The following is a 27,692-nucleotide window of genomic DNA, read 5'->3' on the forward strand; positions in this document are numbered from 1 at the left end:
CATACTATAGCCAAGATGTAATGCCCTATGGGATTAGTGCATGCTGTCCAAGCTCATGGTGGGAGTAAGTGAAGGCCTAAGAACAGCAAGAATGAGTAGGAGATTGTACAGGCTATAAACGTTTAAAAATCTGTGTAACATCAATTGGGTAAATGTAAATCACTTTGCTTATCCCATTTCAACCCAGAAATCTATTACCGCCCACCAAAATGCAGTAATAGATAATTATAAATAATTGTTTCCCTTTGTTTGTATTTTATAATGAGCAATAGAGAGATCCTTCTAACCATCAACAGGAGATGAGAAAAATTATTTCAGGACAATACTGTTGAAAGAATTCCAACAATAATCCACTTTTTAAAAATGTAGTCAATTTGCAAACAAACAAACAAAATTCAAGCTGGCTGGTCCTTTTAAGTATCCAGAAAATGTCTGACGCGTTTTTACTGGACGTAATTCTGGATTCATGTTTTTCTTTTTAACACACACATTTTTCTTTCTCTACTAGGTCTAAAAAATTCCAGTCATTCATTGAGAGCTGCCTAGTGAAGAACCACAGTCAGAGACCAACGACCGAACAGCTGATGAAGCACCCATTTATTCGAGATCAGCCTAATGAAAGGCAGGTTCGCATCCAGCTTAAGGACCATATTGATAGGACTAAGAAGAAGCGAGGAGAAAAAGGTTAGCAGCGAAGCAGAAGAGGCTATTGTATGTATTATGGTAGGACCTGGGGACCTCAATCATAGTTCAAGGCCCTGCTGTGTTAGGCACAGGATAAACACATAATAGAGTCCTGCCCCAGGGACTGTGCCATGGTGTTGTACTGAGATCAGACTATGCTTAGGGCTGGTCTAAATTTTACTCAATTTAGAAACTGATTTAATTAAATGGGTGCAGTCCTGTGGTGCTTTCAACCCTCTTCAACTTTCTTAAGTTTTCATAAAAAAAACAAAAATTGAGACGTCTAGGGAGTTGGTTTTCAATGAAAACCCAGTAACTTGAAAAAAAATTCAATCAATACTAATTTGTGTTTGTTTAATTTTTTCACAGGAACAAAAATAATTTCTTGGCCAGATCTAATGTCTATTATTACTTAGCATCTGATCTTGCACCACTGAAGTTAATGGGAGTTTTACCCTTCAGTTCAATAGGAGCAGAATAGGGGCCTAGTGCGCTGTTGTAATGTTGAATCTAAGCACTTTGTGAATGTGTATTTATAATTGAGTACGTACGCACGTATACACACCATGCACACACAGAAGGTGGAACCCACTAAAGTCATATTTTCTTATGTCATGTTATAAAATGAGAACACAAATCATATTTATAAACTGTGCAATGGTCTGTACAAATAAAAACCAAGTCCCTGCCCCAAAGAGCTTACAACAGTGTCAGCTACAGGAATAACCAATTGAAACAAATACATTTTCAATGAACTGACTTAAATCATACAGAGACACAGTTAAGTCTCATAAAAGGAAGACTCAATAGATAAACAAACTTGTTAAAATAATATGTTGCCAGTACCAACATTTGAATGTGTACTGTATTCTATTTTTGATCTCAATGGCTGAAATTTTTTGTAGAATCCAGCCAATTAACACATCACTATTTCTCTGATTTCTTTTAAGCAATATCATTTTTTCATGCTTAAATTCCATTTCCTGATATTTTTTTCAGTAAAATGAAAACAAAGCCAGATTCTAGTGAAGTATTAAATGTATTTAGACTGGCAAATGAAGGTTGTACCCTAGAGATGGAAAATAATTGGATAAATGTGAGCCTTTCTTTTGCTATAATTCTCTTCATCCGATAAAAATTCTACATTTCACTTATATCCCAATAGAAATTGCAGAATGTGGTACAGCATTGTAATTGGGTATTTATGTAGACTCCTTCATTGACTGGAAAATATCAATATGGATATTAATAGGAGAGAGAAAAGTGCATATGTTTAGGGAAAAGGAAGTTTATGCCTTCTGAACAGTATTTAAATCCCAGTTTCACAGGCTTGTTGCTGTAGAATTCTGCCCTGTACCTTAACTTTTGCAAGAGTGTTCCTGGAGTTGAGGTTCAGAAATTGTACTTTACATATTTGTCATCTGTTTAATGTTATATTTTTATTTTACAAAAGGGTGTTGGCAGTTTCTATCTTTACATCAACATCTTCCTGCTCTGTTGATATAGATCCGTGTTGAGTGTTGAATCAGGAACACTGTATTCAGAATTTAGACTGAAACTCCATCCTTAACTCATCCCATTGTACACGGCATGTCAGACAGCCACTGCACAGTGACTGCTGTATACTTAGTCAAAGCTGAATGCATTATGCTTTTGACTGAATTTCCTTGACTTTGTGGCCCTCATTTAGAATCAGACTTTTGGGGCAAAAAACTTGAGAATATTACTGATTTTCCCAGGATAAAATAAAGGAGGTTTCTATTCTCATACCAGAGCATTTGGGTCTTCAAACAGTAGAAAAACAAATGAGTCCAGTAAAGGGCACTAACATTCATTTATATTCCTAGATGAGACAGAGTATGAATACAGTGGAAGTGAGGAAGAGGAAGAAGAAAATGACTCTGGAGAACCCAGGTAAAAATCAGGTGCTCATTTCTCCCATTGTATCTCTCTGACTGTGTACAAAATTGGTTAGGATTATAGGATTGTATGAGCTAGAGATGGAAAAAGACCAATTTGATCATTGAGTCTATCCCGTGCAAAGGTGGGATATAGTCCCTTTGATAGATGATGCCTGGATATTAAATTGATACTATGGCTCACCTTGACTAAAAGGCCGAGAAGAAACGATACCTCATTTTCTTTGCGATTTACAATACAGTACGCTAACGCCACAAGGAAGCAGAGGTTCCATATATTATACTATTCACTGGTGGGCATCTGTACACTGAGGGTTTAAGACTGCATTGATCTCTCAGTGATAATTATTTTATTCTATTCTTTCTTAAAAAAAAAAAAAAAAAACCTAGGGTAATAACCGCAGCTGTATTTTCTCTTTCATATGATGGTATGTGGACAGCTGTGTAACTTGTCTGCTTAGTCATTGGCCTCAAAATTCATCAATGCCAGGCTGTCACGGTCATATCAGCAGTATCCACCCCCTAACATATCTAAATTTCTATCCCTAATCTGACCAATTTTTCAATATACAGATGAACATTTCCATATACTCATTCGGATCCCGCCTCTAAAATTGTTCTTGCAGTTTTTCACATCTTATATACGTAAAATTGTATATGCAAGTATATTTGCATAAACAAACCAGATTGTTAGATGGCTAAGTACACAGCTTGCTTAACTAATTTACATGTGTGAAGGAATTTTGCACATGCAAATATTTATGCTCCCAAGAACCTAGATGTGGGAAACTGCATGTGCAAGAATGTAGGTGTGGTAAAATTGTAGGCTCAATTTAAAGACAGTTCTTGACAATGTGGTCCTTTATTTCCAAGTATAGCTCCCTATTTATGTGTAGTTTCTCATCATGAAACCTTTCTGATTGCTTCTTCAAGCTAAACAGTGGTTGAACTTTCTTTTGATGACATTTTTAAGAACCATTGTAATTAGTATCAGGTTATTCCATTGTTTTACTGAGGTAATCTGGTATTTTTATTTCAATGATTCATACTAAATCTCCTTTGTGAACAACTAAATATAGTGCATGCCACTGCAATGGACAGGACTTTGGTTTAGAGACTTAAAAAAACTCGAGGACATAAATTACTAGTGAGTTCGTGAACAGTGTGATGACCCTTTCTTCATGTGAGCTATGCCACAAATTCAAGCTGATCCACCGTGAAGCTTGTTGTCTCCTGAAACCCATGTAAAAAATGAGGCTGCAGAACTGCTGCATCTCACCTGGCAAGTCTCTGAGCTGTTCTACCTAGTCCATTTGTGATTCCCTGCTTTCCTTCACCAAATACTGTGCCAGCACTTCCTCCTCCACTCTTTATACAAATACTTTCAATGGCAAAATGCAAAGCCAAAAGGGAAAGGGGGTTAAACATAGATACACATACAGAATTTCTCGGTCGGGCGCATAAACACATGGTTAGAATGCCTCTGATGCTTCTTCCCTGTGAAGTTCCATCCTAAATCTGCCTGGAGAGTCAACACTGAGACGGGATTTCTTGAGGCTTCAGCTAGCAAATAAGGAGCGTTCAGAGGCCCTCCGACGGCAGCAGCTGGAGCAGCAGCAGCGAGAGAATGAAGAGCACAAGCGGCAACTGCTAGCAGAGCGGCAAAAGCGGATTGAGGAGCAGAAGGAGCAAAGGCGAAGGCTAGAGGAGGTAATTACTCAGGGTCATGAAATGGGCTTTTAAATGACACTGTAATGGGTAATATTTTTGTAGCAGAACTAAGATACTGCTCTCAACCTGTTTAAAAGGAGTATGTTCTACCCTTGCTAGGACAAACACTGATAAATCAAAATGCTTTGTTGAACATAAAGCCTGTCAATCCCTGTTCTATGTGTGGTCTTATACTCCTCTTCACCAGGCTATCCAAGTGACTATCTCCTCTGAGGGTCAATCAGGCTCATTCACAGTAATGAGCCTTCATTATAAGGAACAGAAAAGAGTCCTCAGAAACATTTGTCAAATGTGAGGTTCCACTGTAGATGCATTTTGTTCTAAGGTCCGTCTCACACTAAAGTTTACCATGCCAGATTGGACCAGTGGTCCATCAAATTCATTATCCTTCCTTTTGCGGTGGCCTGTGCCTGATGCTTGAGAGGAAGCTGAAAATCCCCCATAATATCTGCACAGGACTGCACTTGAGTCCATCTTAAGCCCTGTTATGCAATGATGTACACGGAAGGGGCAGGGCAAATTCCTTTCTGGCTTCTGCAATGATTAGTTTATGTCCCTAAGCATGACATTTGATTACCCTGGTCTTAGCACACTAACTACAAACATTTTTGGTCATAAAATTATCCATCCCGTTTAGAATACAACCATAGTATTTGACTCTGACTTTGAGTATCAATGAATTTCACAGGCTGAGTACACACCGCATCAAGTATTTCCTTTTGCTTCAAATTGACCAGCCATTAGCTTCATTGAGTGACCCCTTTGTTCTTGTGTTACAGAATGGTTTATGAAGAGTAGAGGAGTTTCACCTGTTTCTATCTTTGACATGGTCTCTCATTAAAAAAAACTCATTGTCTGTCTCATCCTGGAGTCATCCCAACTGCCTCATTTAAGAGTCCATACATTAAGAGCAATTAAACTAGCTTTGCAAAGAGGTCACTGATAGGAAAAACACTTTGCAGCAAATGGGCTATCAGGGCATCCACCCCATTAATTTGAACTAGCCAGAGTGTCTGTTATATTTAACCTAAATCTCCGTACATTTTCTAGGTTTCCATGCAGTGGATAATATACCTCAGGCTAAAAGCTTAGACATGAAAGAATTTCAAGCCGCTGATTATATACTTCGTAAGAGCAGCGAGTGGCTGTTCTTCAAGGTGGTTCTGTTAGCCTCCTTCAGGGCTGTAAACAGCAGAGGGGCAAAGCACAAGCTAAGCATTTTCCAGTCTGGTAGATGTGTCGGTCTGTAACATTGTTAGTGTGCAGCATGTTCTACACTCAATAAATTGCAGGTCAGGTTTTTTTCTTTTTTCTCTATACTGTTGATGAGTCAAGAGCAGCTTTGAAAAGAGGAATAGGATTCCACACACTAAAAAATCCCTTGTACTATAGTAAGTGATTATTTGAGGACTATCATAAGGGAAGCTGACTCTGCCATTGTGTAAATGGATGTTGCTGCAAGCAATAGAGAAATGGAACAACAGCAGAATAAAAGCAGACACCAGATTAACTGAAATCCTATAATAAATACAATACTTATTCGACTTGCTAGGGGTATTAATATGCTCCCTTTAAATTGAAACAAATCATTCTCTCTCTTCCCCAAACAGGGTTTGAATCTAGAGCTCTAATCCCCTTGGCTGGGCTCCACAGGGATCTATCAATTATACATATAAAATGATGGGGTCTAAATTAGCTGTTACCACTCAAGAAAGAGATCTTGGAGTCATTGTGGATAGTTCTCTGAAAACATCCACTCAATGTGCAGCGGCAGTCAGAAAAGCGAACAGAATGCTGGGAATAATTAAGAAAGGGATAGATAATAGGACAGAAAATATCATGTGGCCTCTATATAAATCCATGGTAAGCCCACATCTTGAATACTGTGTGCAGATGTGGTCGCCCTATCTCAAAAAAGATATATTGGAGTTGGAAAAGGTTCAGAAAAAGGCAACAAAAATTATTAGGGGTATGGAGTGGCTTCCGTATGAGGAGAGATTAATAAGGGTACGTCTTCACTACCCACCAGATCAGCGGGTAGTGATTGATCTGTTGGGGATCGATTTATCGCATCTAGTTTAGTGTAAACGTGATAAATCGATCCCCGATCGCTCTGCCGTCGACTCTGGAACTTCACCGCTGTGAGAGGTGGAAGCGGAGTCGACGGGAAGCGGCGACAGTCGATCCCGCGCCGTGAGGACGCGAGGTAAGTCGAACTAAGATACGTTGACTTCAGCTACGCTATTCTTGTAGCTGAAGTTGCGTATCTTAGGTCGATCCCCACCCCCTAGTGTAGACCAGGCCTAAGACTGGGACTTTTCAGCTTGGAAAAGAGACGGCTAAAGGGAGATATGATCGAGGTCTATAAAATCATGACTGGTGTAGAGAAAGTAGATAAGGAAATGTTGTTTACTACTTCTCATAACACAAGAACTAGGAGTCACCAAGTGAAATTAATAGGCAACAGGTTTAAAACAAATAAAAGGAAGTATTTCTTCACACAATGCAGTCAACCTGTGGAACTCCTTGCCAGAGGATGTTGTGAAGGCCAAGACTATAACAGGCTTCAAAATAGAACTAGTTAAATTCACAGAGGATAGGTCCATCAATGACTATTAACCAGGATGGGCAGGAATGGTGTCCCTAGCCTCTGTTTGCCAGAAGCTGCGAATGAGCAACAGGGAATGGATAGCTTGATGATTACCTGTTCTGTTCATTCCCTCTGGGGCACCTGGCACGGGCCACTGTAGGAAGACAGGATACTGGGCTAGATGGACCTTTCGTCTGACCCAGTAGGGCCATTCTTATGTTCTTATCCTGTGAGGGGCTCATTTTATTGGGGCTGAACATGTTGCAAGATCAGGCCTCTAGTTTGTATGTGGCTCTGAAGAAGTCACTCCCTTTTCTCTTTCCATTAAAAATTAATGTCACTGCATCCAGCTATTGAAACGAATGCCTAAACTCTGGGTAACTGGAAAAGTACTCTGGGCTGTTCTCTCATTGCCTCCTTCCCAGTTGACATGTCCCTTTAAAATTTTAGGTTTTAAAATGAGAGGGGAATATATTCTGAGCCAAAGGGGTTGTGGAGACAGAAGGCTTTCAGCTGTTTTGTCATGCCACACAGTGGAGAAGTGCAGCCCTAATTGAACAGGATCCTCAACCTAAGCCCGATTCTGACGTCAACATTTCATTTTGTCTCATGCTCTTATTTCAAATTACTGATGAATTTTTATAACAGCAACTTTGTGCCTTGCTTCCTCTTATGTCTGAGGCTGTACATACCAACTCTCTGCCCCAGCTCATGTGTTCTCGTAGACCAGACGCAAGAAACTGTGCGTCAAGCAGTGGCTAACCTAGTGTCTGAGGGTATATCTTGTGCTCTCGGTTGGTGTTTTTTAGCAGCAGCAGCAATTGGCTTTGTCAGGAAACTGGTGGTTTTCTCAAGTTGCTGAATAAGAGCGAGTCAGTGAAAACCTCTAGCTGCTGGCATTATGAGTCAAACTAATATGACTGTCTGCAATGTTTTCAAATTTTACAACTGCTGCTGTTTCATAAGTCACTTTGGGTCAGATTTTGAAATGTGGGGGTTATGGGCACTCAGAAAAATATCTTCATGTGGACTGGATAATTGCATGTATAAAGAGGTACTTGAGAACACAAGATGGGGGTGGCAGGGCTGGCAGGTGCACACAGATTTTTTTTTCACTGCCACCTTTGGGATCTGCTTGTGAAAGTGGAGTTGCCTATATGGATGAGGATCTCTCTACCAGTTTTATATTGCCACCTCCAACCAATAGTAAGGTTATTAGGGCTTGTCTACATGAGGAATTCATAGGGAAACGAGTGCAGAAATAGCAAGGGGGTGAATATAAAATGCAATAGCTATTCTGCACTCACTCCCTGTGTGGATGCTCTTATTCTGTACTAAATTTAGAGTAATCCGTTTCCAAAGTGGATTACCCTAATCTGCACAAAATCACTCTTGGTACGGAGTATGAGTTAGTGTGGGGAGCTAGTGTGGAACAGCTATTCAGCAATAGCTATTCCAGGCCTTTTTCCCATGTAGACGAGCCGTTAGTATTAGTAAGAAGAGAAAAAGCAGTCTTGTTTATTATATTTATTGGCTATCATTTATATGGATGGCAAGAAATCAAGAATTGTTATAGTAAGGATTAGAGTTTTTGAGGGGATGTAAACTCTCGTGCTTCAGGGCATGAGCCAACCTCTAACTAATACGGGTTAGTACAAAACTTTCCCAAGGGCGGGTTATTCCATAATTGCCTGCTGTGGGGTTGCATGCACCTTGCTCTAAAGCAGCTGGCACTGGCTAGATGGACCATTGGTCTTTCCACTCTGGCAATTCCTATGTTTCTAATTGAGACATGGGTTGTTTTAACTTTTTATCCAGAGCAGGCAGGTTTCTGGCGATAGATAAATCATCCATAGACTGTGCATTCTGTGTGGTTCTTGCCACTTTAATATCTTTATTCTATAATATGTATAGGTAGAATTAGATGTAGGTATACTAGGTGTATTCCATAGTTAGGAGGAGGACTTTGTTGTGAGGTCACAGAACTACCCCTGTACTTCCACAGTGGGGGTGACCGGTCCTTTTATGACCATTTATATAGAGGAAGGGGAGAATTCATAGAATCTGTGACCTTGCAATGAAATCACGCCCTAACTATGGCATATACCTGGTCTGTCTGGTCTGTTTATACATATTTCTAGGATGTAGCTGTGAACGTAATGGAGAATCTCATAGAACATATGTAGAAATCAGGGATGGGAAGACCTGTTAGGTTGGCTTGTCTTTCCCCTTGCAAATTCAGGATCATTCTGTACAATGTCTGTCTTATTCTAGTTTGAAATGGCTCAAGCAATAGGGCACCCAGCAGCCCCTCAAGGTGGCCAGCAAGCAGTCCCCTGCCTCAGTTTCCCCCTTCATGGGGCTTCTTCAGTAATTCACAAACACTTTGTCCCTTCCTAGCCCTTCTCAGGTTCTGGTTTTACGATCATAACAAATAAAGACAGTTCTCAAGTTCCTCCTCAAGTTCCTCCGTTTACCCTCTTACCAGCCCACTCCCAGACCTTTCCTGGCTGAAGTCCCAAGTTTCTCTGCTGGAGCCTATTCCCTCCCAGCAGCCTTTGCACTCCACTCTGGTCTCCCTGAGAACTCACTCTCTCTGCAGCTTCCTGCTGCTCTTTATAGGGGAATCAGCTGAACCCTGCTCAGATGCACCTCCTTAATAACTAGGATTGGCTGTCCCCACTGCCCTTAAAGGGGCATGCCACCCCATTACACACTGCTAACATGGATTTTTCCCCCGATATTCAGCTTACACTTTCTCTTCCTTAGGTTCATTTTTCTCACATCTAGTTTTAGCCTCTAGTATCATAAACATTTCCTCTCCATCCCTGGTATGAGTTCCTACAACTTCTCAATGGGCATAATTTATAGAAGGTATATTGGCATGCCATATCCCATTTGCACCTATTCCATTAGCAATGCACATTAAAACAATACATTGTAGCAGAAAAATAGTGAAGTGGGGTTCAGTGAAAACAAAGTTGCATTGCTCTGAGGGAGCTTGGCAAATGGACTCCTTGTCCTTATCTCCCCAACAATTAACTATTATAATTTTCCACTTGAGTTTAATGCTCATGAAAAGGGGTCACAGCATGAGACCAGGAGACTGAAGTATTTTATCCGCAGAAGTGTGTAGAATCAGTGCCTACTTCCCCATAGTGCCCAATATCAGCGTGCCTCAGTCCTGACTGGTGGAACCACCGCAATGGGTGAATGGAAAACTTGGTCTCCATACCCTTTCAAGGATGCCAATTAGTGCCAACTATTGTAATGATCACCTGTCCACCGGGGACTGAGCTGAGAGCACCAAACAGTCACCAAAGGGTAGCAATCACAAGTGCATTGGGTTGGATGTCATTGCCAATACCTTGAGTCTATTCCTCCAGAAAGTTACTTCAATGTTTGGAATTTGCTCTAGAGAGTAGCGTGCATGTGGGGACCCACTCTTGCACAGCAGTAGGGCATTCTTAGTTTGGGCCTGAGGCTGTTCTCACTTACAGCAGTTCTACACTGACTTCCGCTGAGTTACTCCTGGTTTATACTGGTGTAATTAAGAGCAAAATATGCTCTATACTGTTTAAAAGTTTGATTGGAGAGCACTGGGCATGGTCAGTGAAAATGTCTCTTGGTTGCAGCGCTCCATCAGCAGATCCCTGTAAAAAGAGGAAAAGGGGAGCAGATTGAAGATGGAGGCTATTGATAATTCAAAATAAAATAAAATTGGCCTTTAAAACCCAATCTGGGACACACAAACACCCTGAGCCTGTGGTGCTTTTGGGGCTTGTAAGTCAGCCTACCTAGTAGTGTCAGATGTATCCGTGTTTATAGAGCGGGTCCAGACACATAATAAATCCCTATAAAGAAAGCCAAGCTGAATGAATGAATGCGTCAGCTGGAAGTCAGTGCAGTGCCAAAGAGAATGACTTAGAAGGATGCTATGCTTGTGCTTCTGAAATGCAATATGGTTGCTTATATCATATAATTATATTAATTAGAGATGGGAAAGACCTGTCAGGGTATCTAGCCCATCTTCCTGTCATTTTCTATTGCTTTGTCCTGTCTAGTTTTAAATAGCCCAAGACATGGGATTTCCAACATTTCACCTAGCGATGGCCTCTTCCCCCTCACCATACAGAAATCGTTCTTCAGCATTTCTTTCCTTGATGTCATCCCATCACTTGTATGATGATCCCTCCTTTGGTGATCCTAAATCAGGGGTTCTTCAACTTTTTCATAGGGTAGACCACAGCTCAGTAGGAAGACTTGCTCATGGACACTTGTCCTCCCACTCACAATCTCATGACATCCCTGTGACACAGACAGTAAATGTGCTCATGGAAAAAGTAAAATCAAGGAAGTTTTGAATGTTGTTAGTGATCTTTTAATGCAGCTCAGTTGATGAAACTAAAGAGGAGAGCCAGCTCTCTACAAGCCTTCAACAAGAGCTTTGAGAACTTCTGTTCATACAACTTCTGTCAAACACTTGGAGATATCCCTTTTGGTCATCAATTAACCAACCTACACATATTTTATTCTTTTAGGCTGAGATTTTCAAAGCCATCTAGAAGATTTAGGTGCAAATTGAGATTTCAGTGAAAATTGTGCATCTAAATCCACTAGACAGATAGGAAAATCTCAGCATTAGTCTTCACAGTTTCTATGGTAGTTCTATGACATCCCTCTCACTTGGTCCTCATCCTTCTGGCACTGAGGTGAACTCATTATTCTAGGAATGGCCACCCCAGAGCTGAATATCCTCAAACCTGCATTCTTCCAGGAGTACCTGACTTCAGTTTTGATCATGGGAAAATGACAGCAGTGAGAGGAGTGGGGTGACATGTATCATAGCAAGCAGTGGGGAATATGTGATTTGAAAGCCTATAAAGAGGAGGGAAGAAAAGCAGTCAGTGCCACAGAAAGGAACCACCGCCTAATATCTTCTACAGCTTGACCAATATTGGTTGAGGGAATGAGTCCTGTCCTTCCTTAACTATTTAGCATCAAAACAGTATTTGAAAAATTGCTTGGAATTTTAGCTTGAATGTGGCTGAATATGCAGATTTCTCTCTCTCTCTCTCTCTCTCTCTCTCTCTCTCTCTCTCTCTCTCTGTCAGGCCTGGTCCACACTAACCCCCCACTTCAAACTAAGTTACGCAACTTCAGCTACGTGAATAATGTAGCTGAATTCAAAGTACCTTAGTTCGAACTTACCGCGGGTCCAGACGCAGCAGGCAGGCTCCCCCGTCGACTCCGCGTACTCCTCTCGCGGAGCAGGAGTACCGGTGTCGATGGTGAGCACTTCCGGGATCGATTTATCATGTCTAGACAAGACGCGATAAATCGATCCCAGAAGATCGATTGCTTACCGCCGGACCCGGAGGTAAGTATACACACACACACACACACACACACACACACACACACACACACACACACACACTACAGTGTGTCCTGAAACTGGCTTAATGAGGTCTTCTTAATGGAAGGATCCATCCCTTTGAGTAAAAGAAACCTGTGATAGTATGTTGTTAACTTTTAAAAGGATTTAGTGACACTTACAGCCAGAGCCTTTTGACTTGGAAAGTAATTAAAGTTCAAATGATGCCCCAGAGAGACAGAAATGCTATAGCTATGTTGGCAGGATTCCATCCTAAAAGGGGTGTGCACTGGGATCACAGGTGCCACTTAACTTTTCACATTTGTTGACTGTATTTGAAGCAGTGTGTCAGATTCTGTTCTCTGTTACACAGCTGCAACTTCCAAGACAATGGAAGTTGTAACAGTGTAAATGAGAGCAGAATTTGGTCCAAAGTCTTGTTCTTCTGGGAGCTGAAAATACAAGAGAATTCAAGAAACGAGGGTCATCCTCTTTTTATTTTATTGCTACAGACAGTTTGGCACATGAATCCAAAACAGGTCCGAGATTTAATCGCAAAAAGAGATAAGTGAAAGACAAAAGAATATCAAAGCTGAATAACATCAAAGAAAATATTTGTATGGTAAAAAGTTACTTAGCTTAGTTACTATAACCCCCGTAGGCTTATCAACAGGCATTGAACCCAGGAGGCTCAGACCTCTGCCATTCCAACTAGAAGCTCGGCTGAATCAGCACGTCTCCTCAGTGCAGGCTAACCAGTAGACGGGAACAACATAGATGCTGGAACTAGGGGTGTTACCACACCCCCTGGCTTGACGTAGTAATAACAACCCAAATACATGGTTTCTGCCTTCAGCACCCCTACTATAAACATTGTTCCCGCACCACTGGGGACAGACACATTTAGCCAATGTTTTATGTAGCCACATTCCTGTGCAATGTTTGTAGCTTTCTTTTCTTCTTCTAGGCAGAAAATGTAAAGGTCAAATCTTTACAGTGAATACGTGAGACAAATCCGAGTGCCTTGTTGTATATAGATGAACTTTCATTCAGTGCCGTTTTAGGGCCCAGATCCTCAGCTGATGAAAATTTCTGTAGCACCGCTATTTATTTATCTAAATATAAATGAAAAGCACAGAAAAGCATCCATTCCACACTCTGGGAGCAATTGACAAAGTCATGCATATGAACCCCAGCAGTCACCCACTCATAGATGTATACCAGCTATGACTCTGTCCATCAGCATTTTCTTTTGCAGGAGCAAGAAACAAATGACTTGTATAGAGTAGGAGAATGTTCACTAATGCAACTGCATCCATGCAAACCCTTAATGTAGAAACATGGCGCCACTGCCGCTTACAAGGTCAGTCATGCTGCAGCTACACATCTATGCTGGTTTTGCACCTGGCTAGTTACACCACTACCAAACCCTTCATATGGACAGGGCTATTGTTTTCATGCATTCAGATATCAAAGTGGTGATTTATCCTTTGCATTATTGGTTTTGTGAAGTTAAAACCTGGGATAGGTGTGCAATCCATGCAGAATTCTTTCATTTTTACTTAAGTCACCTTTACTTAATGTCCTATTACCATTACCTTTGCTTTGTCTTTAAAAGCTTGCAAAGCTTATACTTTGAGCCTTCTGGTGTGGGAAGGCTATCATAGAAAATAGGGTCCTTTAGGCTAACCATGATGTTCCCAGACTAAAGTTCCAACTCCCATTCAATGCATACAGAACCCTTATTCACAATAATGGGAAATACCTAACTGGCCCATACATTAATGGGAGATATCTATCTGTGTTCCAATGCTTGACCCATCTAAATAGATGGTATTTCAGGCATGTTTCCTTTTTCACTGGTGGCCTAGAAAGATAGCATATCGCAAAGACGCTGCTACTTAGAATATGTGTTTCCATTTGTTACTTGGAATTCCCCTTCTTCCTGTCTGGTGACTCATATTTACATTTGGTAGCAGGAGTTGCATTTTTCCCAAGAGCTGCTTCTTACGAACATTATTGCCTTTCAGAATTAGCCTGCAGGTTGTGCCATGGTTCTGACCTTCTATGACTCAGTTATACTTCCTATTCCCAAGTGTGTCTAGTTTAGCAGAGTGAACTGTTATTCTTTTGAAGTCATCTTTTCATGCCAGGCCTCAGAGGACCTTCCCAGTAGTGTCTGTGCCTTCATTTGGCTCCCACCATCAATATTTAAAGCCTGTCATTTCTAATGCTGTATAAATAGGATCTCATTGTGTCTTGCCAAAAAGCTGCATGTAGCCTCACCTGTGAAGCTATATAAATACACTCACAATTAATTGGTAGTCTTTGCTTATATGAATAAAAGGTCTGTATAGTGTGAACATATACAATAGACCCAGGGCTTAGGAAAGCATTATCACATGGTGGGGGGGGGAGGGAGAGAAGATGGACAGATGGAGGAGAAAAGGAGACAAATAAAAAAGCATCTTCTAATCTTTTGCTGCCATTTTCTGTCATGTTCCTGCTGCTCTGAATCCCTGATTGAGAGGAACCTCTGTTTCAGTCATTCCAACAGCATCGATTCAGCACAGCCAGAGCCCGTGAAATTGGCAGCCGCATAGGCAGGGGTAGATGAGAAAACAATGCGGTGCTGGAATCTTCACCCACTCTGTCATGCTTCCAGGTCATCTCCGAATGCCTGCTGGCTGTAGAAGCAGAGCAGTGAGCTGAAGCAATTCCAGCACCTCAGGAGACTGAGTCTTCTGCTAATTCATAGTATCTATGGTGAAATGGCCTTTAATTCACTCAGCTGTTAGCTGCAGTCGGTCATAATGTGACCTGACAAATGACTATCATGCTGGCAGGAAGGCATGCAGTAGCTCGGTATTCTCAGTCTAGATTCCCAAACATATTTTAGCTTCATCATATCAGTCTGAAGAGCCAGGCGTTACTTATTTTATTATGTTGATGTGTTATTAAAATAACAGTGCAATATTATAGCTTAGCACTCAGTAGTTATTTGGAAGTTCAGATTAGTATATCCAGTTAGTTGTCAAATGGGGTGTTCTATACAGAGCATTTTCATGAGTGTGTGTGTGTGTGTGTGTGTGTGTGTGTGTGTGTGTGTGTGTGTGTGTGTGTGTGTGTAAATATATATGGTGTGTCTGTGCACACATGTAATGACAATGACCTCCATTGATAGAGAGATTTCATCAGAAGGACATTTTAGGGTGTCAGATTGAGAACTCAAAAGTTAGGAACTCCCATAAATTATGACCGCTGCTGCAGGGTTAATTCAGCCATGACCTGTGTATTTTAAAGTATAGATTTCCACAACAGAAACAGTCATATGGATTCAAAAAAGAATACAAATATATAAGATAACACACACCGATAAAATATTAAATAAAACGTGGATAATGTGACTATGTTTACACTGTGACATTTTTGCTTTCTGAACCCTACAGTTGTAAATAGTTTTACAAAAATGTAATTTTCCTGCTCTGAGCAGGATTAATAACACTGGTAAAAATGCCAGTGGCCGACCAACACTAACTTTCTCACCACTGCTATCATTAGAGCTGCATTGGAACTAGAATAACGGTGGGAGATTTCCCCAAAATACAGCCAAATGCCCATTCCCATCCATGTCACTAATAGTGTATATCTACACTGCAGATGTGCAGGTGTGATTGCAGCTCAGGTAGGCATACACAAGCTAGCTTTAATCTAGGTAGCACAGCTAAAAATAGACATGAAGATGTGGCAGTATCAGCTGTGTAACCCCATCCGGTCACCCTGGGTATCTATTCCCTTTGCTAACCACCATGAAACTTACTCCAGCAGGTTTTCACTGCTATTTTTAGCTCTTGTAGCTAGATGAAAGCTAGCGTGGGTGTGCCTACCCAAGCTGCATCACACCTAAGACTGCAGTGCAGACCTACCTAATGAGACCCGTGTCTTTAAAGTGAAAGGCCCTTTCAGAGTGACCATGACTCTATTGTACTGCACCACGTGATACATTTTTTAAAATTCTTAAATACAGCATGTGCACAATGACAATTTTTAATACATCCATTATTTTCCCAAAACAGATCAGCTCCATAGGAGCCATTGTAATGCACATGATTTGCCTAATATATTGCAGTACAGAACATTACTTATCCACCTAGCCACTACAGGGCCCAGAGTAACTGTATCTGCAGTGGCAGAGATGTCTGATTGAAAAAAATGCACGTAATTTCTGAAGTGTGTGTGTATTGGCACCTTATTACAGCTGTGTGTTACTGCACAGGAACCTATGGAGTTCCCACAGACCCAAAGGTCCCTGTTAGCCAATATTTGCACGCTACTGTCCTCTGGTGGTCAATCTGTCACACTATCCACTGAATTGATGTTTTTGCATAATGAGGATAGAAAACAGGCAGAGAACATACAGGTGTGTCTATTGCTTTTGGGTCCTGTTTCTAAGCCTATCCCTCTCTTATAGGTCATACCCCTAAGAAACTCCTAGTGGAAGCAGTGTTGTCTAGCATTTTTGTTTTACGCCACTCTGAGCAGAGTAGCCCAGCACCAACCATCTTTCTATTATTTGTTTGCCAGAGTAGCTCAAATATCTTGGGCCTGAATCTCTTCTGGCACAGATGAAAATCAGGATTAAGTCAGTGGACTTACACTGGAGTAAGACTAGTATAAAGGCAAGGAGAAACAGGCTTTTTGACTCTAAAGCTTATTTAGTCTCAGATTCATGGTTACCTCCCCTCCACACCCCAGCCAGATCACCTGAAGTTGAGTGAACTCTTCATAACTGAACTTGAACAAGTCACTCCCATCAATTAAGGCATAACCAGGTGTTTTGGTTGGTGGGAGCTGGCACTCTTCCCTCAGATTCAGGACTGAACAAGTGCCCCAGCAAGATGTTATGTAAGTGGTGATGGTATCTGTAAACTTGAATGGGGGTGTAAGTATGGCAAGATGCACTTTTCCCCCAGTAGAAAGGCACGTGTATAGTGGATAAAACGGTAAGCAGTGGCACAAGTTGAGAAAGTTGGGAAATGCCTTTTGAACAGCGCAGCAGAAAGTGAAAGCCAGCCAGCTTTGTATGTGGAGGTGGCGGAACCAGTTAAGCCCATTGCTAATTAATTATTTTACACTTTTTCGTTTCTGTCTTGGAGCACATCGGGCACGTTGTCAGCACATCTCTCCCTTCGCCGCGATCGATATTGCATATGCACTGCATGTAGGACCTGAGTGGCATGTAATTAGAAAACCATATTGATTTCCAGGAAAGAGGTTGCAAACATGCAGATCTTCCACATAAAAAAGCAGTTTGATCTTCAAATGACTTGATTAAAAGCTTTATTTTCCTTAGTAAACAAGATAACTTGGTGAAAAAAGACCATGCAAAAGGTCTGATCCTGTCAGCATAATAGGCAAGCATTACCTTCTCAGTGAGTAGTCCCATTCACTCCAGTAAGACTCCTCTTATGTCTCAGGATCAGGCCCCCCACATGATTCTTATTTATTTATAAAGTGCAGCAATATGGCCCCTACATTTGTTTTCTCTTGAAAGTGGGTGGGAGCAGTGCACTTGTGTTCGATGAAGCTGCTGTTTTGTCCTGTGTGCGGCACTGCTCAGGCGAGGACTGTGGGTGGATGTCTGTCAGCACTAAACTGCCTTTGTCTAACTCTTTTGTCGGTGGCCAGTGTGGTTGCAGACGCAGACAGCCTCTGAATTGCAGCTGTTGTCTGCAAAGCATACAGAAGAGATGGTGGTGCATCCCTCTAGCCTTCCAGAGCTCAGACATCGGCCCTTCTGTGAAATGGCAGTGAGCTGGAAGAGCATTTCTTCTCACACAAAGCTCACCAAGCACCCCATTCTTGCCAATATGAGCAACATCCATGCTGCCATCCAGTTTTGGCTGAGTATGCAACCAAGGATATGTTTGCCTCATTAGGCTTGCTGACAAAATACAGCAGCCTGCTCTGTCACACACTTTCTGCCTCCATCCTGTCCTTGTGTTTCTGCCGTACTCTGAAATGTCATGATTTTGGCAGCAATCGGTGTCACTTTTTTAATATTTGTACTTACATGTTCAGGACCCAGCTACTCTCAGTTACACATGTGCACAAGATCTGTTGAATTCACTGGGAGTCATGCATGCAACCGAGAGGATAACAGAGCCCCTTGTTTTTTGCATAGGACAAATGCGGTAGTGGAAAAAGTTCACACCCAATTTTGCAGGCCTTTCTGAAAATCCAGCCTTTACATACCCTCACCATGTAAAATTGCTTCTGAAAAGCATGGACAAGAATGTTTTTCTTAAGTGACGTAGAGAACTTCTGCCTGCTTTTTATTTGCATTTGCAAATACCTTAATAGTTTACCTAGGCTTTTTGTGCCCATAGCAGCAGAGAAGAGAGAAGGAGATGAGGAAGCAGCAGGAAAGAGAGCAGAGGCGGCATTATGAGGAGCAAATGCGTCGAGAGGAAGAGAGGAGGCGTGCAGAGCACGAGCAGGTAAATCTGCAGAGGATTCTGGGTGAATCAGTCCCCAACATCGAAGGCTGAATTCTGAGGTCAAAATTGCTTCCTCTTGGGATTATTGTCTATTGTGATATTTTAGTTATTTGCGAGCAGTGGTAAATTACAGTTCATTTAATAAGTTAAAAGCAAATCGACTTATTTCTCTCACATTTGATCACTTTCATCACTAAAGAGTAAATTGCTTAATTGCTAACCCCCAGTTTATTGCTTTTCACTGTATTAATTCCCTTCTATCTGTTGGCCAGCAATTCTGGGGCCACTTAATACACATTTTCCCACTCCCACGCTCCCTATATAAAGCTTTTGTTTACTACTGTCTCTAATACTTTACCTTGGTTCCCAACAAAACTGGTCCCTCCTCTGCCTGAACTGACCTCTTTATAGCTCTCAGAACACGTGGCTTCTCAGGATAGTAGGGTAAAAAGAGTAGAGGAAAATATATAAAAAGAGTAGAAGTGCTGATTTGTCATTTCCAGCTTTAGAATGGGGTTTGCTTAACGCTTGACCCTCATCCCCACTCATGAAAATAAGACGAATATCACAGTCCTGAGGCTGTCCCGTTGAGCAACATTTTGCATAATTCATAGTAGCCATAGAACTTTTTATCTTTTCTGATAACACTACAGAACTTACAAAGGTGCTTTACATCTTCAAGATGCTGTATAAGCACTAAAGACCTTGTTCTGTTCAAGAACCGTGTGTGAAATTCCCATTGACTTCCTTGGAACTACCATCGCCTACACTGGAGTGTTCCATGAGCAAGACCTTAAGGGATTGTCCCCTAACTAATGAAGGCTTGCAATGCCACTTCAGGGTTGGGAATACTTGTCTATACTACCAATGCTTTGCCGGTATAGCTATACCAGCAAAGCTCCCTGGTGTAGATTCAGCTTATGCCAACAGAAGCAGTTTTTCTGCCAGCATAGTTACACTACCTCCTCAGACGACATTAGCTATGCTGACACTGTCAGTGTAGCTGCGTGTACAATAGGGATTTTGCTGGCATAGCTATGCCTGCTAAGGGGTATAGTTTTCTCAGACATAGCTACGCCGACAAAATTTGGTAGTGTAGACCTGGCCTTACGTTACATCCTACAGATAAGGAAAGTGAAAGGACAGAGGTGGAGATTTTCAAAGGCCCAAAGGAATCACTTTTTTGTTCTGCCCACTTAAAACCATTTCCCTTCCTCTGCTCATATGGAAGAGACTAATTTATTTAAAAAAAAAAAAACAAAACACCCTTCAAGATTCAAATTCTGAACTCCCTTACACCAGTGTAATTCCAAAGTACTTGCATAGTCTGTAATGGAGTTAATCTCTATTTATGTTGGAGTAACTCGGAACAAAATGTTGCCCTCAAATTATAGCTGTGCCTTTTACTTTTTTTTCAATACAGTAGAATGTAAAGTTTGTGTCATTTCAGTCAGCTACAGGCAGGTGAAATTCTCAGTGTTTTCAGTTTAAATTAATTGACTTTGTGTTCTTTTGCAGTTGAATCTCTCTGTGTTTGAGCCAGGGTCCCCTTAGTGCTTCTGCCATTTCTATCCTTCATGCAGCAGCTCCTTCCTTTGTGGAATTACTGGCTCTTTTTCTCTTCTCTCTTTCCCCACCCCTTCACCCTGATCCTTGCTGCCCATGTCTCCAGGAGTACATCAGGCGACAGTTAGAGGAGGAGCAGAGACAGTTAGAGATCCTGCAGCAGCAGTTACTGCAGGAACAAGCTCTACTTCTGGTAATGGGGAGACCACATCCCTGCTTACCCGCTTTCTCTTTGTAGCGTGCCTGTCTGTGTGTGCCTGTGTGTCCCCATGCCCTCTGAATGGCTAGTATAATGAGTCGGGCTATGTAGGTAACTTGCATACAATCACCTGCTGCACGGATTTAATTAAACCCATAAACCTCGTAACCTCACAATTCTCCAAGACTCCACTCTGCTAAGAATAACATGCTGAGGTTTTTGTTTCATAAATGCAAATGGAGCCGCGCTCCGAATTCTTGTATTTTTTTCCTCTCAATTCCGTGACCTCTCACTGATTCGATATCCTTGATGCGAGCTCCTTTCTCACTCAGTCTGTCTCTGTAACATTGGCATGCTTTTGGCTTCATTAGAAGTGCAGGCCGCTTCTCAGCCCCACTGTGTTTATTGCAGAGTAATTTTTAAGGCCGTTAGCAGCGTACTGGAATACAATCAAACTGAAATGTACTTGTACTCTGCATACCCACTCAGCTTTACAAGTTATGATAGCCATATTTCATTTGCAAACTATTAGTTTTACTTTCTTGACAGGAACATTTTGTGTTCCCTCCTCATGCTGCTTCCATTTTAGACAATGTTTTTTATTGCATTATCTCCTGAATTGCCCCTTTTTCTTTTTTTGTTTAAAGCGAGAGTTATATTTATCAGTATTTATGGTTTTCTTTTCAATAAAACAGAGCTCATTATTGGTCTCTGTTTCCACTGGCTTTATTTAGAGAAAGAGGGAACTCGTAAAAATCCTTCCTTTTTAAAGGTACTTAACTATTAATGATTATTAATTAAACCTTTAAAAAGCCCCAGTGCTTCAGAGAGATCCATTAATTGGCTCTGCAATTCAAGTGTTGCCACAATCACCCACTCCTATGAGCTGCTGAATACCAACCAACTCCCAGTGGCTTCAGTATGAAATGAAGGCACTCAGCACCTCACTAGATGGGTCCACTAGATGGGTCCTCCTCTGCAAAACCTGGTGCTAAGCAGTTGTAACTTACAAACCCAGCAAGGATCTCAAATTATTCAATGGATTTTCTGTTTGGTCAACTCAGTGTGAACCTGATTCTGTTCTTTGAACATAGAGACTGCTTAAGAGATTTAGATACCAAGCTCCCATTTGAAATGTGGCTTTAAAATCTCAACCACAGTGATTGAAGTTAATATACTTAGTACTTATGTAGCCCTCCTTGGACCAAATTTAACCCTGGCATAAGAGGGGGTGAGTGACTATGTTGACGGCCCTGGAGCTGCACTGCATGTACAAGGTCTTGATGGGGACCGTCATTTCCAAACTTCTTTATAATCATGAAGGGCCAGAAACCCATTCCTCCAGTGGGGAATGATTGCTCAGACTAATTGGCCTAGGTGGAACTACTTGTGCAAGCAGCTGCTCCCCTGTGTGAGCAAGGGGTCCAAATCTGGCCCTAAGTAATTGATTTCTACAGTGCCCCGTTAAGAATATTAACATCCCCAGTTTCCATATGAGAAGTAGAGGCAGAGAGCCTAACTTGTGTCAAAGCTGGAATTAAAATTCGCAGGATTCTTTGGTTCTGGCTCTTAGAATATGTCTCTCGCCAGGTTTCTTTATGGTTTACTCCTTCACTGGGCCCCCACAGGCTTAAGAACTGATTGGCTTCATAGGGCTAAGCCATGCTATTTATTTGGGTTTATTTTTCACCAAACTGATAAATATCTGATCGCTCACACACTAGCCTGACTATCTCTATACAGCTTCTCACACCCATGTTACGGTGGTGTTGTTCTTGGGTAGGAGTATAAGCGCAAACAGTTAGAGGAGCAGAGACAAGCGGAGAGGCTGCAGAGGCAACTTCAACAGGAGCGAGACTACCTGGTCTCCCTGCAGCAGCAGCAGCAGCAACGGCAAGACCAGAGGCCAGCAGAGAAGAAGCCGCTGTACCATTACAAGGAGGGAATGAATGCAAGTGAGAAGCCAGCTTGGGCCAAGGAGGTAGGAAAGACTGAGTCCATTTGTGCCAGATCCTTGTTTGTCCCCACAAAGTGACCCCTTATAAATGGAGAGCTGGGATGGGATGTAGTTCTGTTTGAAAGTCTTTCACTGAAAATTACACTTACCCCAGTGTAATTCCATGGGCTACAGTGGGGTTACTTTTCACTTACAGTATTGGGAGGGAACGCTAAAGGAATGGGAATTCCAGAATGCCAGTCCCTGTTTACTTTGTGGTTCAATTACTGTAGAGGATTCCTGAAGCCAGGCCAAGACTAGGAATGTGATGCTCTCTTTTCTGCTGTAATTATTATTATGGTGAGAGTTGCTGGATGAAAAGTGGTCCAGTGCAATTCAGTAGCTCTGAAGTGGATTCCTTTACACTGTTCACATTCTAGTTAAGTACTGAATTCGAAGCTGCGGTGATATGCACTGGAAGGGTGTTCCTTCCTGTCGTAGAGATTATATGGTACCAAGTGTCCTATATAGTTACTGTTGTTTTGTGCTTTTCAGGAACACAATCTCTGTTGCTTTTTTTAAAATCCAAAAACAGGACACAGCATCTAGTAATGCTTATTTTAAAAGTGAGATGTGAATACTAGATATAATTTTACTGACCAGTATTGAAGGAGATGCACACATGCAAGCATGCAGTACAGTCTCTGGATCATATGCATTCCTTTTCCCTTTCCCCTACCCCAGAGATATTTTATTACCCAGAAAGAACACTGTCCATTATTACTGTTTGTCCTAGAATAGTGTGTTTTAATAGTATAATTTTGTAATTCTACTCCCAGGTACAGCAACGATATCTTAATAACTCGCCTGTTCTCCCAGCTAAGCAGAATCACTCATCTGTTGCCAGACACTTGGCACCCTTCATTACTGGCAAAGATGTAGCACCACAATCCAACATTAAGCCTTCTTCTAATCTTTCCAAGTCACAACCCTCAGCTAAACCAAATCTGCAATACCTACAAGCATTAGATCCTCGGCAAGTGAACCCATTAGTCTCTGCTAAGCCAAGACATGTTCCGCCAATTATTATGATTTCTAAACCAAGATCCCAGGTACAGCAACGCACCCAGAAGGGAGAAGAAGCCATCTGGACACGTTCTCAAATTAGACTTGGGCATCAAGAGCGATCAAAAAAGAATGATGGTGTGATATCCCTCAAAGGGTCTCGCTCTCAAGGATGTAGTCCGGTTAGGAAATCAGGATTGGAGGTGACGTGTGTTTCTTCTCCTCATGTTTCAAAAGGAATAAATTCACATTTGCCTAGTAACGGAGTGAAAATGGACTTTAAAGAACATAATGGAGACAGGGGAAGAAAATTTGCTCCCTCACTCATGCCTACAAGTCCCTTATTTCCCTCAAGAAGCACTCCATCATTAAACAATATTGACTTGATGTGTGATCACCTAGACCTAAGTGCTTCTAGCCCAGAACACATTTTAAGAAAAATGAAGACTCAAGCCCTTCATAAGAAGCTCCATGCTTCCTTTGAAAGTATCCCAGGACTCCTGCCATCTACAGGGATCCATCGTACACAAATGCAACAGAAAATAGGAAGAAGCATGGATCAGCTTCCCCTTCCATCTCTTGGTCTTTCTCCACAATGTTCTCATTGGAATGGAGTCATTTTGGCTCCTTTGTCTTCTCGCTCCCGTTCATCTTCTGTGGACTTACTTTCCTTTCCCCTTAATTCCAATCTGATTCAGGCTTCTGAAGTTGGCAGGGGCAATGCTCCAAATAGCATGTCTTCACAGGTAGCCCCAGAATCATTCTCTAATTCTTCCTATTGTTCTCCCAAGCTTTCTCCTCAAGTATGTAATGGAAAAAGTTTTGTAAATTTGCCTGTGATCAAGACATTCCTGTCATCGAGCACTCCTGATCTGAGAGATGTCAGACAACTTAACTCTGAGCTGCCTCTGGTGGGTGATGTCTTCCCAAACTTCAGTGGGCTTAGCGCTTCCTTAGCTTTGTAAAAATCAGGGCTGTCTATTGGGTTTTTGCTGTGGTGGAAATGTGTGGCAGCAAGCAGGGAAACAGGATGAAATTCCATCTTTAATAGCACGGCTTTAAATAAACTTTTCTAAATTCCAAACATGCCTCTGGCATTTTACTATCTTCAGTTCTGTCTATAAAAAGGTTCTTAAAGTCAAGACTGAATACGTTGTCTCTTGGTTGGGATGAGGGAGAACAGTGCTAGATTTGGTCATCAGTTCCAGTGCAAGGGCCTAATTCTGTCACTCTTACTCATGGTGAGTAATATCTGATTCCTTGAGTCACCCCATTTCTTGGTACGTAAGGTACGACACAGCATGAGTAAGGGCAGCAGAATTTGGCCCTAAGCCTTTTGCTGAAATACATACTATAGGAAAGGATGTATCAGAGGGGTAGCCGTGTTAGTCTGTATCCACAAAAACAACGAGGAGTCTGGTGGCACCTTAAAGACTAACAGATTTATTTGTTTATAGGGAAGGAGTGATTTACTGTCAAAATTTCATAGAGTTAATCATTAATTTATCTATATAATCAGGTCAATTTTCTAATGAAAGGAAAAAATACTATGAAGTTGTTTTGGAATACAATGAACTAGAGTGCACATTTTAGGCCTTCAGAAAATATACACACATAGATAGCTCAATATAGATATACCGGTAAATAATATCAGTATTTACAAAATTTTCATTAGCACCTCTCAGCATTTTGTATTTAAAATGTTGTGCATTTTGTTGTGCAACCCAAACTCTCTCAGCACTTACACTAGTACACTTACTTCATTAGGAGTTACTTTTATGGAGTGAGTAACATGATCATGGGTGGTACAATCTAGCTGTAAATAGTCTAAATCTTCCATTTTTTGTGGACATAAAAACAGAGGTTCCCCTCCTAACCATACTTTCAAATCATACAGCACATGTTTGTTGCTATCACATGCCAATCTCCTTTATTATGGTAGCTGGCTGCTTTGAACCACTGGTCACCAGTGCTCACAGTTTTTCGCCCTAGGTTCATTAGGTTGTATCCTGACAGACTCCATTTTTGGTTCTCAAGCTAGTCTGTGCTGGTGCTTGTTGCGGTTCTGGCTGCCAGTTTTTGGCCATGCTAGAAATTATACAAATTGCATGGACATATTGCACTGAAGCTTTTCTGGATTGGTACTGACAGTCCTCTACTTTCTCCGGGATCATTCTTGGGTTAAAATCAGCAGTTTTAATGAGTCCAGAGTCATATCTTCACAGCCAGACATTTACCCACTTTTGATCTTGTTCCCTTCGCATTTCTTTCTCAGCTGGGGTTTATTAGAAGCAAAGTGATAACTGCTTTTAGCTACGGGCGTAAAATCTTTCCAAATGCCATATGGCTCATTCCTTGTTGTTTATATTATTTATAAAGAGCAATAGGTATAAAATATTAATAAAAAACAGAAAATGAAATTCCTGCAGTAAGTATTAGTCTAAAGAGAGACAATTCAGATGGGAGAGGGACGTGGATGTTCAAGGATCTTCACAAAATGGTGGTTCCCTGTAGGAACTTATAAAGTGTCCAAAATACTTTATGTGCAGGGTCTGAGTAGTACCTATCCAAAATTATGATTATTTTACCCCTGTATATCCTTTTCATGTGTAAAATTACTGTTTCAGCTAGAAAGGACCCCAAAAGGCCTGGGGTCAGCAGGATTAATTCTTGAGCAGAGGTTTCTGCTCCGTATATCTCCCCACGCCTACCAGGTTCTGGGGCAAAAGGGTAGGTTTGAGATTCAAACTGGAGCCTTGAGGTAGCAGTACACAGAGTTGCTGTGTCAGTGGATCATTCTTGGTGGTTTGGGAAGGTACCATTCCTGGATTTAATGCTGTACATTTTTGGCAGCAAGCTTCTAGGGAATTTTTTCATGATATTGGTTGGCACACAAAAATTCTCCCCACATCTGTGGTGTTTAGATACTGCTTGTATTATTAGAACTGGGAGCACTGGCTGTTGGGAGTCTGAAAGAACAGGAAACAGGAAGGGGGGGAGGAGTTGAGGACGCTGAGCGAGAGTTACAGAGGGTGCAGCAGCAGCTTGGTAACGAGGTTTCCACTGTAAAAATAAAGTTCTGTTGAAGTTTGTTAGTACCTTGCCTGGTTGATACAACAACATCATGGCCTCCCTGCTAGTCTTTCACACTGCCAGTGGTGCCAATTTGGATATTTCTTGAGGGGGCAAATTCTGGTCTCCACTGTCCCCCCTCCCACGCCACAACCGGCCCCCACCCCGATCCCATTCCCCACTCATCACCTCCCCCAACAACCATCGGTCTCCTCAGCTGAGGAGTCTCCCCTCTCTCACTTACACAGTGTACAAGCCAGTGCTGTCAGGGGTGGAGTTCTCAGCAGATTCTCCTGTGCACTGCCATATAGGAACAGACTCCCTGTGACGCACCATTTGGCCCAGAGCCACTGGGCCAAATATGAGGGTACATCTGCTCTAAAAATCTGGGTGTGTGATTCCCAGCTCATGTAGAAATACTTGCACTAGCTCACTAAAAATAGCAGTGTAACTGTGGTAGCGTGGGCAGCAAGAAGCAGCAACATGGGCTAGTCATACTGAGTACACACCTGCCTGAACCCTGTGAGTATATACTCAACACAGCTAGCCCATGCCACCGCTTGTTGCTGCCCATGGCACCACAGGTGCACTACTATTTTTAGTAGTATGTCTATGCCAGCTGGGAATCACCCTCCCCCAACTCTTTGTGGAGAGAGACCCTAAGTGGCATTGTGACCCCATGCACCAGGTCACAGCGCCATTCACTAAAATTTGGCCTGGTTACCCTTCCACGTGTACCAGGGGGCAGCCGGGTCAAATTTCAGCATTGTGACCATGCAGCTGAAGTGATGCTCTGGCAGCAGACATACTGATTTAGTACAAGGCCACTGCTTACAAGGGGTTGGGCAAGGGTCTCCTGGCTCTGTGACCTATGGAACTTTGAGCAAATGCAAAAACCTGGGGGAGGAGGGGTCATTTACTCCCCTAACTGGCACCAATGCACTGCTCATTCATGTATTTAGACCTGTTTTCCCTGACTCGCCAGTCTTTGCACGTGCTTACTTCTTCATGGTCTCTCTTCAAGATACAGAGCGGGCGCAGACAATATTACCA

The 27,692-nt window shown here is 41.8% G+C and overlaps 1 protein-coding gene across 32 annotated transcripts in view; it reads left to right on the forward strand.

Annotated features, from left to right (window-relative positions):
- The window catches only part of TNIK (TRAF2 and NCK interacting kinase), a 302,307-nt gene that overhangs the window by 216,588 nt on the left and 58,027 nt on the right, over positions 1–27,692 (forward strand). For 13 of the 32 annotated variants that reach the window (XM_042853762.2, XM_065557764.1, XM_065557762.1 and 10 more), the window contains exons 10-16: positions 509–684; positions 2,532–2,598; positions 4,109–4,313; positions 18,691–18,801; positions 20,474–20,560; positions 22,350–22,547; positions 23,342–24,478. In XM_042853762.2, the coding sequence (XP_042709696.1) occupies positions 509–684; positions 2,532–2,598; positions 4,109–4,313; positions 18,691–18,801; positions 20,474–20,560; positions 22,350–22,547; positions 23,342–24,478 (1,981 nt within the window). The remainder of the gene's footprint in view (positions 1–508; positions 685–2,531; positions 2,599–4,108; positions 4,314–18,690; positions 18,802–20,473; positions 20,561–22,349; positions 22,548–23,341; positions 24,479–27,692) is intronic. The other 19 variants (XM_065557771.1, XM_065557776.1, XM_065557772.1 and 16 more) reach the window with 7 other exon arrangements.

This window comes from Chrysemys picta, chromosome 9 (genome assembly GCF_011386835.1).
Source record: "Chrysemys picta bellii isolate R12L10 chromosome 9, ASM1138683v2, whole genome shotgun sequence".
NCBI lineage: Eukaryota > Metazoa > Chordata > Testudines > Emydidae > Chrysemys > Chrysemys picta.